This window comes from Dendrobates tinctorius, unplaced genomic scaffold, assembly GCF_039654945.1.
Source record: "Dendrobates tinctorius isolate UK_male_01 unplaced genomic scaffold, ASM3965494v1 ptg000211l, whole genome shotgun sequence".
Lineage (NCBI taxonomy): Eukaryota > Metazoa > Chordata > Amphibia > Anura > Dendrobatidae > Dendrobates > Dendrobates tinctorius.
In genome coordinates this window covers 12,130,001-12,145,342 of record NW_027361878.1, presented here as the reverse complement: position 1 = coordinate 12,145,342, position 15,342 = coordinate 12,130,001, and the positions used below count along the sequence as shown (strand labels likewise).

The window sequence follows — 15,342 nt, the reverse complement described above, 5'->3', positions numbered from 1 at the left end:
TAATGCATTAGTCAACTGTCTAGTTGGGTCATTAAAAGTAGGTGAGGCAAGAGTGGTGTAGGCATGTATGAAGCAGTCAGCTCAGGTTAGGAGACTCCTAGTCTAGTTGGGTCTTACAATGTAAGATATCTGCTTAAAGGGAACCTGTCAGCAGGATTGTGCATAGTAATCTACAGGCAGTGTCAGGTCGGCGCCGTTAGACTGAATAAAATGATACCTTGGTTGATGAAATCCTTCTTGTGGCTGTTATCTTTATTTTCAGTTTTGTGTTAATGATTTGCTTGTGCCTCAAGGCGGGGCTGGGGTATGTATGCTCTGATTAGCTATTCCTAATGCTGACTGCTGACAGGTCACTGATCCCTCACTGGCCTGTCCCCTAGTTTGCATAATGAATATACTAATGTGTGTATTTGAAAAAAAGGATGTCACTTAATCAAAACTGTGGCGCTTGCGCACTTTCTCTTATCGGTTAGTGCCTATTATCTTCCTGTGTTTCATAGAAAAAAAAATCACCATCAATATGGTGCCATCTGGAGCGCCTGCACATTAGAGTCTATCACCTTCTCATGCATGCAACTGTGCAAGCACAGCCACCAGCTCCTTGATGATGCAGCCAAAAAAATATATGCTACAGCGAAATGGCGCCAGAGGCGGCGCATGCGCAGTAGCATCTATCGAGTACCGAGAGATGCTACTGCACAAGCGCCGGCGCCATTTTGTTGTAGTGTACATTTTTTTGGCTGCAGCAACAAGGAGCCGGTGGCTGTGCTAGCGCAGTAGCATCTATCGGAACACAATAGATGCTGATGCGCCATATTGGGGGTGATTTTTTTTTTTCTCCTTTGAAACACAGGAAAATAATAGGCACTAACTGATGAGAGCGAGTGCGCAGGCGCCGACATTTTGATTAAGTGACAAGCTTTTTTTTTTTTTTTTTTTTTTTTTAAATACACGCATTAGTATATTTATTATGCAAACTAAGGGGCAGGTCAGTGAGGGATCAGTGACTTGTCAGCAGTCTGCATTATGAATAGATAATCAGAGCACCACATACCCCAGCCCCGCCTTAAAGAACAAAAATCTTATTAACACAACACTGAAGATTAAGAAACAACAACCCAGGTGTCATTGTAATCAGTATAATGCCGACCTTACTCTGTGTGTAGGTTACTGCCGACAGATTCCCTTTTTAAGAGGGATTTTAGGCAGCTTAGACACATATTGAAGGAGTTTTCTGGTTTGGAAAACCGCTATTCCCTGGCTGCAGTTTATTAAAAAAAAGACAAAAATGTTTCTTTACTCGCCCTCCTCTGGTCCAGAACAGTCGTCATCGCTGCTTTCGAAGTATGTAATTATCTGCAGCACGTTAGCCAATCAGTGGCTCTAAGGAGCTTGTGCTGTCAACTCCGGCAGAAATGTGGAGCTCCATGCTGGACCCAGGGAGGGTGAGCAAGGCTTGTTTGTTTTTTTTTGTTTTTTTTCTATTTTGTTTGTTTTTTAACTGCAGCCGGGGGACAGAGGTTTCCAAATCTGGAAAATCCCTTTTAACCACATATAACCTGTGCATGATAAAAAGGGACATCTATTAGGCCTCCACAACAGACTATTATTTATTATTGTTGTTGTTATTATTATTATATTTTTCAGCAATTCTCCATAAGTTTGAAGCACTTTTTCTCTACTCTTTTTGAGGTTTTATTTTGTTTTTATGCATCCGGAAGTGAGCGGCGCCCAGCAACATCCTTTTAAAACTTTAATTCCTATATAGAAGCTTAGAAGTAAAAACTACAAAAAGTGTTCATACTCACCGTAAGATGCCATTTGCTTAGCCTGCATACATTATTGTGTACATCTCAGAGCTGATGAGGCTGCTGTACTTTCTTTGAGATTCCATGTCAGAACAACTGTATAATCCTGATATTAAAAGGCAGGAACATTTGTTAAATGGGTGTATATGGCCATTCTGACGTGTTTTCAAGCTAAGTACACCAGATTCATCAGGTGTAAGATATATTTAATAATGGATGCAGTTTCTATTGACTGATCAGCTTTAATCAAAACTGAATACTTTTGCATATGGCAAAGGTCCGTGCAGCTGAAAGGTGGCAGAAGTTAAACCGCATCTGCCACCTTTCGGCCCAAGTTCCCAACTTATCCATACCATCTGTAGCAGAATACTATCTTCTCTTGTATTGACTGCTTTACATCATTTTGTATCATCTGCAAATATCGATATTTTACTGTGTAAGCCTTCTACCAGATCGTTATTAAATATGTTGAAGAGAAGAGTTCCCAACACCGACCCCTGCGGTCCCCACTGGTCACAGCGACCCAGTTAGAGAATACACCATTTATAACCACTCTCTGCTTTCTATCAGTAAGCCAGTTACTTACCCATTTACACACATTTTCCCTCAGACCCAACATTCTCATTTTGTGTACCAACCTCTTGTGTGGCACGGTATCAAACACTCGGGAAAAATCAAGCTATACCACATCCAGTGACTAACCTTGGTCCAGTCTATAGCTTACCTCTTCATAAAACTGATTAGATTGGTTTGACAGGAGCGATTCCTCATAAACCCATGCTGATATGGCGTTACACAGTTTTAGCAAAGTTTTTTTTATATATACCTGTGTGTGTGTATATATATATATATATATATATATATATATATATATATATATATATATACATATACACACACTAGATGGAGGCTCATGCTATCGCATCGGGAGGGCGGTAATGTCACGATCGGGGAAAGGCTTTGCAACTTTGAGAATCTCTCCCCCCATGTGCTCACCCATCTATCCACTCTCTCTTTCCCCATGTGCTGACTTCTCCCGTCTGTTCTCTCTTCTTTGAACTGTCTACCCCATGTGCTATCCCCCTTGTCTGCTGTCTCTCTCCTTCCTGTGCTGAGTTCTCCCCTCCTGCTGTCCCGTTTGAGCTGCCTCCCCCCTGTGTCTGACTGTGTGCAGAACATACCACAGCTCCTGGGCAGGGGAGGAAGCAAAAGACAATACTGACATTACAGCAGGAGATCGCAGAGGATACATTTTGGTGGTAAAATATTGTTTAAAAACATTCAGTGAAATATTTTACCTCACAAAATGAATCCTCTGTGATCCCCCGCTGTAATGTCATTATTGTCTTTAGCTTCCTCCCCTGCCCAGGAGATGTGGCATGCTCCGTATACGGTCAGACACAGACAGTTTTTAAAATGAACTTTCGTTTGTGGGAAAACCCCTTAAGCCCCAAGGGTGGTTTGCACGTTCATGACCGGGCCAATTTTTACAATTCTGACCACTGTCCCTTTTATAAGGTAAGAACTCTGGAACGCTTCAATGGATCCCGGTGATTCTGACATTGTTTTCTCGTGACATATTGTACTTCATGTTAGTGGTAAAATTTCATTCATATAACGTGCGTTTATTTGTGAAAAAAAACGGAAATTTGGCGAAAATTTTGAAAATTTCGCAATTTTCCAACTTTGAATTTTTATGCCCTTAAATCACAGAGATACGGCACACAAAAAACTTAATAAGTAACATTTCCCACATGTTTACTTTACATCAGCACAATTTTGGAACCAAATTTTTTTTTTTTGTTAGGAAGTTATAAGGGTTAAAAGTTGACCAGCGATTTCTCATTTTTGCAACACCATTTTATTTTTACGGACCACATCACATTTGAAGCCACTTTGAGGGGTCTATATGATAGAAAATACCCAAAAGTGACACCATTCTAAAAACTGCACCCCTTAAGGTGCTCAAAACCACATTCAAAAAGTTTATTAACCCTTTAGGTGCGTCACAGGAATTTTTTGAATATTTTAAAAAAAATGAACATTTAACTTTTTTTCACAAAAAAAATACTTCACGTTCAATTTTTTTTATTTTACCAAGGGTAACAGGAGAAATTGGACTGCAAAAGTTATTGTGCAATTTGTCCTGAGTACGCTGATACCTGATATGTGGGGGGAACCACTGTGTCGACGCATGGCTGAGCTCAGAAGGGAAGGAGCGCCGTTTGACTTTTTCAATGCAAAATTGGCTGGAATTCTGATCGGACGCCATGTCACGTTTGGAGAGCCCCTGATGTACCTAAACAGTGGAAACCCCCCACAAGTGACCCCATTTTGGAAACTAGACCCCCCAAGGAACTTATCTAGATATGTCGTGAGAACTTTGAACCCACAAGGGCTTCACAGAAGTTTATAACGTACAGCGGTACAATTAAAAAATCATATTTTTTCCACAAAAATGATCTTTTCACCCCCAATTTTTATTTTCCCAAGGGTAACGGGACCCTAAAAGTTATTGTGCAATTTGTCCTGAGTACGCTGATACCCCACATGTGGGGGTAAACCACTATTTGGGCGCATGGCAGAGCTCGGAAGGGAAGCAGCGCCATTTGACGTTTTTGGCTGGAATTGAGATCGGACACCATGTCGCGATTGGAAAACCCCTGATGTACCAAAATAGTGGAAACCCCCCCACAAATGACACCATTTTGTAAACTAGACCCCCCAAGGAACTTATCTAGATGTGTGGTGAGAACTTTGACCCCTCCAGTGCTTCACAGAAGTTTATAACGCCCGGGCGTGAAAATAAAAAAATGGTATTTTACTCTGTCGCCTTATTGGGGGACACAGAACCGTGGGTGTTATGCTGCTGTCCACTAGGAGGCGACACTATGCATAATCTGAAAAAGATTAACTTTGTCTCCTCCTCTGCAGTATACACCCCTGGACGGCGTCAGCCTTCTCCAGTTTTTGCTTAGTGTCGCAAGGAGGCACACCTTTTTTCTTTTTTTCCTTTCGTCGGAACAGATGAAGAAAAGTGGGTCTCCAGCGAGACTCCCGGCATGGCTCCTTCCTTGGCCCCCTTTTTAGGGGTGCCCAGTTGAAGTGGAGATGGCGGTTCCCCATGTTGCTCCTTCCCCAGGTGGCTCCTTCCCCAGTCCCTCGGGTACTGGTCCGAAGTTGAGACCCCCCCCCTTCCTTCCCCAACCCCCTTCAGGGTCTGGGTTGGGGTTGAGGCAAGGATGAAGACCCCCTGACGGTGACAGACGCACCCTCCCTAATCCCCCGCAGGGGGCATTAGGTTGAGACGCCGTAGGTAGGGTCGGAGTACAGAATTCTGCACCAGGGACCCCAGACCAGCTGTGGGATCCTGCTGGGGCCGGGGGAGGGTGCAGGCAGACGTGGCACAGCAGAGACAGGGCTTTCTGCGCCCCTGCCTCTGCAGCAGCAGTGGCTCCATGGCGCTCCAGGGACCCCCCACACAGGAACCGCTAGCCCTGCTGCCCCCACCGCTAGCCAGTCGCCCATTCCGGGGGGGGGTCCGCTGCAAATCCGACCCCCTCCCGGACTACCGCGCCGCTCTGGAGCCTTCCTGGGCATCAGGCCTCTAATTTAGACCGCGGCTTCGGCCTAGCCGAAGCCGCCGCCTTTTTCCCCGCCCCCCGGCCCGCCTCCCGGATGACGAAAATGACACTGCAGTGTCATAGAAGGGGCAGATCGAGGCAGGAAGGGCGCACTTTTACGTAGCTCAGCGCGCCCTTTTCCAGCTCTCCGCCCCCCTTCCCTCTCCACCTCAGAATCCGGTGGCCATCTTTCTGCACCTGGAAGAACGCAGCACAGCAGTCTCCGGGGGGCACAGGACGTGGGACTTATCAGCGCTGGACCTAAGGGGGAGCACCAGTGGGGTAAGATCACAGCTGGGTCCTTGGTACTCGGCTGTGAATTCCTATACCCTATAGCGCTCTCCTACTCCTTTTTCCTCTGCGTAGATACCCTGTAGGGCCTCTATTAATCAGCCTAGGTACTATGTCGGGCTCAAAGAAAAGAACCAGGCAAGACTGCTTTTATGCAGTCTGCACAGCCTGCAAGGTCACTCTCCCCAGCGGCAGCACGTACCCGCACTGCCGGGACTGTACCCAAAAAACCGGAGCAGAACCCCAAGAAGTCCCTACCAACGCTTCTGCTACTGCGCCGGAATGGGCAACTCAGATGTCGCAGTCTATGACACAGTCTATAGATAACCTGACCTCTACATTACTGCAGGCTCTGCAGGGTCATGTCTCGGCTATGAACGTTACCCAGCAAAGGGACGTCCGGTCTCACGTACAGGGCGCTTCCGACAGTTCGAGGCGTAAGCGGACCCACAGGTCGCGTTCATCTGCGTCCTCACATAGCAATAGGTCTTCCCCCTCCAGGGAGAGACACAGTGGCTCCAGGTCACCGAGGCCGTCCCCTGATAGGGAAAGTCAATGCGGATCTCCACAACGATCCCAGACCAGGGAAAACCTCCGCTCTAGTTCGCCCGCTAGGGAGCTCGTTAGCGATGCGCAAGACTCAGAGGGCATATGTGACTCCAACTCAGATAACGAAACAGAGACCGCTCTGCTCCCTTGTCCCCCTAGCAATACTGCGATAGTTGAGGATATCGTCTCTTCCATCCTTCGGGTGTTGGACATTTCAAATCCAACCCCGGATGCACCAGAACACAAGATTTCCTTTGAAAGTGTTCAGAAACCATCGAAGGTCTTCCCTAATCACCCGGAATTTCAAAAAATCCTTTCTAAGCATTTTTCGCAGCCTGAGAAAAAATTCACCAATCGCAAGTATTTGGAAGCAAAGTACCCCTTCCCACAGAAAGACACCAAGGATTGGACAGATCCGCCTGAAGTGGACCCTCCAGACTCTAGACTAGCAGCACAAACGCTTCTCTCGCTGCCGGACAGTTCAACCCTCAAGGACACAGCAGACAGACAGGTTGAACGCATTGCTCGTTCAATCTTTGAAGCGGCAGGTGCCTCTCTGCTCCTGCTTTTGCTTCAGTTTGGGCAGCCAAGGCCATCATGGCCTGGGCTGATCTCTTGCAAAAGGGCCTTCAAGCCTCAAATCCTCAGCTGGCGGACCAGGCGGTGCAAATTGCAGTAGTGGCAGATTACATGGTCCATGCAGCGTTGGACTCTGCATGAAAGGTAGTGGCAATAGCATCAAACGCCATCACAATCCGGCGTATTCTCTGGCTAAGAGAATGGAAAGCGGATGCGGCCTCAAAAAAGTCCCTAACAAATCTCCCGTACTTCAGTGGCCGTCTTTTCGGTGAAAAGCTGGATACAATGATATCCAATGCTACCGGGGGCAAAAGTACTTCCCTCCCTCAACTAAGACCAAAACGCACGTTTAAAAGACGTAATCAATCTCGTTTCTGATCCTTTCGGAATTCTTCAGGCTGGTCCGTCTCACGCCCAGCACAAAACCGTAATCGTTCCCCCCGCAGGGACAACACACGTGCGGCACAGAGGCCGGACAGGAACTGGCAGTCAAAGGCAAGCCAAGCGAAATCTAAAGGAGGAAAACCTCAGACTTTTCCCTCATCTTGACTCCTGCCCTCCGGAAGACACCCCACTTGTAGGCGGACGACTGCTGCTCTTTCAGCAGGTCTGGCTGCCTATTACAGACAAGTGGGTCAAGGAAATAGTGTCTTCAGGATACAAAATCGAGTTTACTACCAGCTACCTCTGTCCCTCCAAAATCCCCGCTCAAAGCTCAGGCCTTCCGTCAAGCGGTTTCTTCCCTCCTGCAAGCAGGAGTCATAGTGCCGGTCCCAGCAGAAGAGCGCTTCCGAGAGTTCTACTCCAACCTGTTCGTGGTGCCCAAGAAAGGAGGCAGCGTCCGACAAATACTAAACCTCAAGCAACTCAACAAGTATGTTCGAGTTCGTCACTTTCGCATGGAATCCCTCCGGTCAATCGTTGCGTCCATGGAAAAAGGAGAATATCTCGCCTCCATAGACATACAGGACGCATACCTGCATATACCGATTGCTCCCGCCCATCAGAGGTTACTCAGATTCGCAATCGACCAAGACCATTACCAGTTTGTGGCCCTCCCGTTCGGTCTCGCCACGGCTCCCAGAACATTTACAAAGGTCATGGCAGCTACCATGGATGTTCTGCACTCCAGAGGCATAGTAGTCGTTCCATACCTGGACGACCTTCTCATCAAGGCCCCCACCCTCAAGGACTGCGAGGTCAACGTCTCGATCACGATCGACACTGAGGCGCCTGGGATGGTTAGTCAATTTACAAAAGTCCTCGACTACCCCGAGTCAGTCTCTGACCTTCCTGGGGATGTTATTCGACACCTCCAAGGGTCTCGTGATTCTCCCCAGAGACAAGGCACTGGCTCTCCGTCTGGGAGTTCACACACTCCTCCGCAAGTCCCCCAGATCTCTCCGGTATGCCATGAGAGTACTTGGCAGGATGGCAGCAGCAATGGAGGCTGTACCGTTTGCCCAGTTTCACCTCAGACCCCTTCAACTGGCCATCCTCAAGTCCTGGGACAGGAATCCGTTCTCCCTCGACAGGGAGTTCCGGTTATCAGCAAAAACCAGGAGGTCCCTGCACTGGTGGCTCGAGCCAACCTCGCTTGCAAGGGGAAAATCCTTTCTCTCCGGTCAATGGAAGGTTTTGACCACAGACGCAAGCCTTATAGGTTGGGGCGCGGTGCACCTGCATCACAGAGCGCAAGGCAGGTGGTCACCAATGGAAGCGACCATGCCCATCAAAAACCTGGAAATTCGGGCCATCTTCCTGGCGTTGAAAGCCTTCCATCACTTGCTAGCAGACTCTCATATCAGAGTACAGTCGGACAATGCCACGGCAGTGGCATACGTGAACCATCAAGGCGGCACCCGCAGCATCCAGGCGATGACCGAAGTAACACGTATCCTACAATGGGCGGAGAATGCGAGGTCGGTACTCTCTGCGGTCCACATTCCGGGTGTGGACAACTGGGAAGCCGACTATCTCAGCCGACAAGGAATGGACTCGGGGGAGTGGTCTCTCCATCCCAAAGTTTTCTGTCAGATCTGTCATCGTTGGGGCACCCCGGACGTGGATCTAATGGCATCCCATCTCAATGCCAAGGTTCCCAATTTCATGGCCAGGACGTGCGATCCGCGGTCACTCGGAGCAGATGCCCTGGTTCAGGACTGGACCCAGTTCCAGCTTCTGTACATTTTTCCACCCCTCCCCCTAATCTCCAGAGTTCTGAGGAAGATCAAACAAGAGGGTATTCCCACCATCCTGATCGCTCCAGACTGGCCCAGGCGTACATGGTACGCCGACGTCGTGCAACTCACAGCAGACGCTCCCTGGCGTCTCCCCACACGTCCCGACCTCCTGTCACAAGGCCCGTTCTTCCACCAGAACTCAGGAGCTCTCAATTTGACGGCGTGGCCATTGAGACCTGGGTTTTGACCCAAGCAGGTTTTTCATGGGAAGTCGTTAAAACCATGATCAGGGTTCGAAAGCCAACTTCAGCCAGGATTTACTATCGTACCTGGAAGGTTTTCTTCACATGGTGTGAATCTCGTGGGCAGATCCCACTCCCCTATTCTCTTCCAAGAGTCCTCGGTTTCCTTCAGTCAGGCCTGGACACCGGGCTATCCCTGGGCTCGCTGAAGAGCCAGGTGTCAGCGCTTTCAGTGCTCTTTCAGAGGCGTATTGCTAACAAGCCGCAAGTGAAGACTTTTCTCCAAGGGGTTTCCCGATTGGTTCCCCCCTACAAACGTCCTTTGGAGACGTGGGACCTCAACCTGGTCTTGACAGCACTACAGTCACCTCCTTTTGAACCCCTTAAAGAGGTCTCACTCCGCTTTCTATTACAGAAAGTGGTTTTCCTGGTGGCGATCACCTCGCTACGCAGGGTGTCTGAACTTTCAGCTCTTTCCTGCAGACAACCCTTCCTGGTTTTTCATCAGGACAAGGTGGTTCTACGTACAGTCCCATCCTTCCTTCCGAAGGTTGTGTCCAGCTTCCACCTCAATGAGGAAATCTCACTACCGTCCCTTTGCCCGTCTCCCTTTCATAGGGTGGAGAAGGCTCTGCATACGCTTGACCTTGTCAGGGCATTGCGTCTTTACGTGTCTAGGACTGCTCCTTTCCGGAAGTCTGATTCACTTTTCCTTCTTCCAGAAGGCGTTCGCAAGGGCCTACCGGCTTCCAAAGCCACCCTTGCTCGGTGGATCAAGTCCACCATTCAAGAGGCTTACCGCCTCAACAATTCTCCTCTTCCGGCCGGTACCACAGCACACTCTACGCGAGCGGTAGGGGCCTCTTGGGCCATTCGGCATCAAGCCTCGGCACATCAAGTGTGTAAGGCAGCCACTTGGACTAGCCTGCACACATTTACAAAACACTACCGAGTGCATACCCAGTCCTCAGCGGATGCGAGCCTGGGTAGACTGGTCCTGCAGGCGGCAGTACCCCAAGTCTAGGGGACTGTCGGCACAATATTCGTCCACTGCTTCCCGCCCAGGGACTGCTTTGGGACGTCCCACGGTTCTGTGTCCCCCAATAAGGCGACAGAGTAAAGGAGATTTTTGTGTACTCACCGTAAAATCTCTTTCTCTTAGCCTTTAATTGGGGGACACAGCTCCCACCCTGTTGCCCTTGCGGGCCGTTGTTACGGTTGGGTTCTCATATTGTTGTTTGAGCTCGTTTATAGTAGCCTTCTTACAGGCATGGTTATGTTTCTGGTATTTTCCTCCTAATGCTTTTGCACAAAACTGGAGAAGGCTGACGCCGTCCAGGGGTGTATACTGCAGAGGAGGAGCCAAAGTTAATCTTTTTCAGATTATGCATAGTGTCGCCTCCCAGTGGACAGCAGCATAACACCCACGGTTCTGTGTCCCCCAATTAAAGGCTAAGAGAAAGATATTTTACGGTGAGTACACAAAAATCTCTTTTCCACAAACATGATCTTTTAGTCACCAATTTTTTTTTATTTTCCCAAGGGTACCAGGAGAAATTGGACCCCAAAAGTTGTTGTCCAATTTGTCCTGAGTACGCTGATACCTCATATGTGGGAGAAAACTACTGTATGGGCACACGTCGGGTCTCGGAAGGGAAGTAGTGACGTTTTGGAATGCAGACTTTGATGGAATGGTCTGTGGGTGTCATGTGCGTTTGGAGAGCCCCTGATGTACTTAAACTATTGAAACTCCCCACAAGTGACCCCATTTTGGCAACTAGACCCCCCACAGAACTTATCTAGATGTGTGGTGAGCACTTTGAACCCCCAAGTGCTTCACAGAAGTTTATAACGCCTGGGCGTGAAAATAAAAAGATCATTTTTTTCCACAAAAATGATATTTTTGCCCCCAATTTTTTATTTTCCTAAGGGTAACATGAGAAATTGGACCCCAAAAGTTGTTTTGCAATTTGTCCTGAGTAGGCTGATACCCCATATGTGGGGGTAAAACACTGTTTGGGCGCATGGCAGAGCTTGGAAGAGAAGGAAGCACCATTTGACTTTTTCAACTCAGAATTGGCTGGAATTGAGATCAGACGCCATGTTGCATTTGGAGAGCCCCTGATGTGCCCAAACAGTGGAAACCCCCAATTCTAACTCCAATCCTAACCCCAACACACCCCTAACCCTAATCTCAGCCCTAACCCTAATGGGAAAATGGAAATAAATACATTTTATTGATTTTATTATTTTTCCCTAACTAAGTGGGTGATAACGGGGGGTTTGATTTACTATTTATGGCGGTTTTTATGTTTGGCGGCTGTCACACGCTAAAAGACGCTTTTTATTGTAAAAATAGTTTTTGCATCACCACATATTGAGAGCTATAATTTTTCCATATTTTGACCCACCGAGTCATGTGAGGTCTTATTCTTTGCGGGACGAGTTGACGTTTTTATTGGTACCATTTTCGGGCACGTGACATTTTTTGATCGCTTTTTATTCCGATTCCGACGCAGAATGAACAAAAACCAGCGTTTCATGAATTTCTTTTGGGGGGGTGCGTTTACACTGTTCCGCGTGCGGTAAAATTGATAAAGCGGTTTTATTCTTCGGGTCAGTACGGTTACAGCTTTACCTCATTTAGGTCCTTTTTTATGTTTTGTCGGTTTTATGCAATGAAAACTATTTTATAAAAAAAATAATTATTTTTGCATCGCTTTATTCTGCGAGCTATAACTTTTTTATTTTTTCGCTGATGATGCTCTATGGGGGCTCGTTTTTTGTGGGACAAGATGACGTTTTCAGCAGTACCATGGATATTTATATGCGTCTTTTTGATTGCGCGTTATTACACTTTTTGTTCGGCGGTATGATAATAAATCATTATTTTTTGCTTCGTTTTTTATTTTTTAAGGGGTTCGCTAAAGGGGTTAACTAATGGGACAGTTTTATAGGGCAGGTCGTTACGGACGCGGTGATACCAAATATGTGTACTTTTATTGTTTTGTTTTTTTTTATTTCCAAAAAATGAATTTATTGGGGGAATATTTTTTTTTGTTTTCTAATTTATTTGGCGATTTTTTTTTTTTTTTTTTATTTTTTTTTTATTTTATTTTAACACTTTTTTTTTTTAACTTTATTACATTGTCTCAGGTGGGACATCACTGTCCTGTGTCAGATCGCTGATCTGTCACATCACAGATCACTGTGACAGATCAGCGATCTGTCACAGGCACTGCACAGGCTTTCCTCCTACCTGCGCTTTGCAGGCACTGAGGAAGCCAGCTCCCTGCAGGCCCCCGAAGGTCCCCGTCCCCATCTTGGAATCGGGGGCCTGCAGGGAAGGAGCCCCCCGCAGCAGCGCTGCACATTGCGCTGCCGTCGGGGGCTCAGGGAAGTACGGAGGGAGCCCCCTCCCTGCTGATGCTTCCCTTTAACCCCCGGTACACCGCAATCGTGTTTCATCGCGGTGTGCAAGGGGTTAACGTGTCGGGGGCGGTCCGTGACCGCCCCTGACACATTGTGCCTGGTGTCAGCTGTGATAATCAGCTGACACCCGGCCGCGATCAGCGGCGCTCACCAGGTGGGCGCCGCTGATCGCATTAGACGTACTAATCCCGTCCCTGGGAAATAAGTCCCAGGGCACATGGACGGGGTAGTATGTAACATGACAGAAAGGGGTTAATGTGACAGGCTTCCTCTGCCTGTAGACATGTCGCACACCTGCCACCGGGATCAGCCGAATGATTCACTGCGCCTGCGTTCCGCTGGTGGCACCGCGCAAGAGGCTGTGTGAGGGAGAGTGTGTGTGATGCGACAGTGTTCCGCTGTTGGCACCGCGCAATAGGTTGGTACCAGCAGCAGTTTCCATATTGAGACACCCATCAGTTGGGTGTTCCAATATGGCGGTCAGTGAACTTCCTCCACTTGGAATTCTGGGATACGATGACATCTGGACAGAACAGGAAATGAAAACATTACAAGGTAATTTTATAAATGGATATTAAAAAAAATAAATCTTGCAATCATATTGACCACTTCCTGTGCTTTACAGATGAGTTTTCAGTAGTCTCATTATCATCAGACAGGATTACAATAACAGTTACCGGTAACACCTCTATACACAGCTGAAAACACAGGCTCCACCATTCAGAATAAGCGATGTCACAGCTCCCTTTCCATTCATAATGACCTTTTCACACGCTCAATACATGCTACGATGTGAATCAGTCTATTGCTGCTAATGTACGCGTTGATTTCCAGAAAGGACACGAAATATCAGTCTAGAAAAAAACAACTTATTTCCTTCTTTTTTTTTTCCTTCAGAAATATGGGTTGTAATGATAAAAAGAACACAACAAAACCAACCCCCCATCCTTTGTTATATTTTCTTTTATTCCCTTTAATGATCACGTAGAATCATAGAATGGTAGATTTGGAAGGGACCTCCTGGGCGATCTGGTCCAACCCCCTGCTCAAGGCAGGATTCACTAAATCATCCAAGTCAGATGTCTGTCCAGCCTCTGTTTGAAGACTTCCATTGAAGGAGAACTCACCACTTCTCGTGGCCACTTCTCGTATATGAGTCCATGTAGTTACATGTGCACCGGTAACCATCTTTCATCCCTGCTGCGGCACCACAAGACTGCAGTTGTCACCGGTGACATCGCACACTGGTCACAGTGTGAAGCGGAGGTCACTCTCTTATTTTAGTCTTCTCAATGCAAGTCTATGGAAACCCCGAACAAAGTTCTTTAACCTCTTTCTGAGTCCCAAAAATTTGTACTGAGAAAAGTGAATCCTGGAAGGCAGTGATCCGGTGGATTAAGAAAAGCCGTTACGTGGGGCTCGAGTGCCTGCAGTGGGGCTGAAAACCATTGATGGTGCAGACGGGCGAGTATGGAACTACATGCTTTACACGTGCATACAGGATCCCTAAAGGAGGGATAAAAAAAAAATGCTGGACTGAGACTTTGACGTAAAAGCTTCATTAGAGTAATAGGTCTTATGTCCAGTTCCTAATCTATCTCATATCTATAGGATAAGGGATCACTCATTGATTGCTGGGAGGTCCAACCACTGGGACCCCACTGATGCTAAGAACGGGGCTCTTTTCTGGGCATTGGGGTGGATCTGTGGTCAGATCTCTAGGGATCAAAAGGAAAATTCCCTCTCCTATGAATCGTGGCTAACTTAAAAAATTAAAAGGGTTGTACACAAAGTTTCGGTTATGGCTATTCCAGAAAAGCAATCCCCCCCTCCCCAGTAATGGCACCATTCATTGCTCAATCTCTGGGGGGAATGTTTAACTTTTCTAACCCAGTAAAACCCTTGTAATAACTATCAGAGCACTTCTAGTCCTTCCAGTTCAGGACAGGCCTGGGCTCTCGCTATTCGCTTCCTTTCCACTTGAGCAGCATTGTGGACGACATCTCACCAATCCTCAACCTTCTGCAGATCAGATCCACAGTGGGACCTGGCGGCCGTTCACAGGGTCCTGAAAATTGATTTCCTTATCTCTCAGATACTGTTTAATAAATATACTGTGTAAAAACTATATATATAATTTTTTTTTTTCTCCCTTTTATTTCCAGGTTTCAGCCCTGGATGAGTGGGCGGCTTCCATGAATGCACAATTTGAAGAAGCGGAGAAGTTTGACCTGCTTGTGGAGTGACAGAACCGTTGAGATTCTCCTGTGTATAGACTTCCTCCAGAACTGTCTTGTCCTTTTTTTGAGTATATATGTGTGTGTGTGTGTATTTGTTGCCTATTTTATGGTGGCAGGTTCTTTTACTGGAGACGGCTTGTGTCATCTTCCCTCCATTACAGCTCTAATTTTACAGTTAACTACTCAGCCTAAAACAAATGTTAGAAATTGTCCAGCGAAGAGAATGTATCGCTTGTCGAAAGGCTATCTGATAACTTACAGATCGGTGGGGTCCTGCCCCAGGACTGGCAGCATCAGGCAATTTTATTTCTGAGAGAATGGAGCTGCTCGTAGTCCCACTCTGGTCTGATGAGGATGAAAGTGCCCACGGCCCCCCACCGAACACTTATTGTCAC

At 47.3% G+C, this 15,342-nt stretch overlaps 1 protein-coding gene across 1 annotated transcript in view; it reads left to right on the top strand.

Moving 5' to 3' along the window:
* Positions 1 to 15,342, top strand: part of CDCA5 (cell division cycle associated 5) — a 30,240-nt gene that overhangs the window by 12,948 nt on the left and 1,950 nt on the right. The window contains exon 7 of the mRNA XM_073554450.1: positions 14,873 to 15,342. This exon is cut by the window's right edge and continues 1,950 nt beyond it. Within this exon, the coding sequence (XP_073410551.1) occupies positions 14,873 to 14,953 (81 nt within the window). The 3' untranslated portion in view covers positions 14,954 to 15,342. The remainder of the gene's footprint in view (positions 1 to 14,872) is intronic.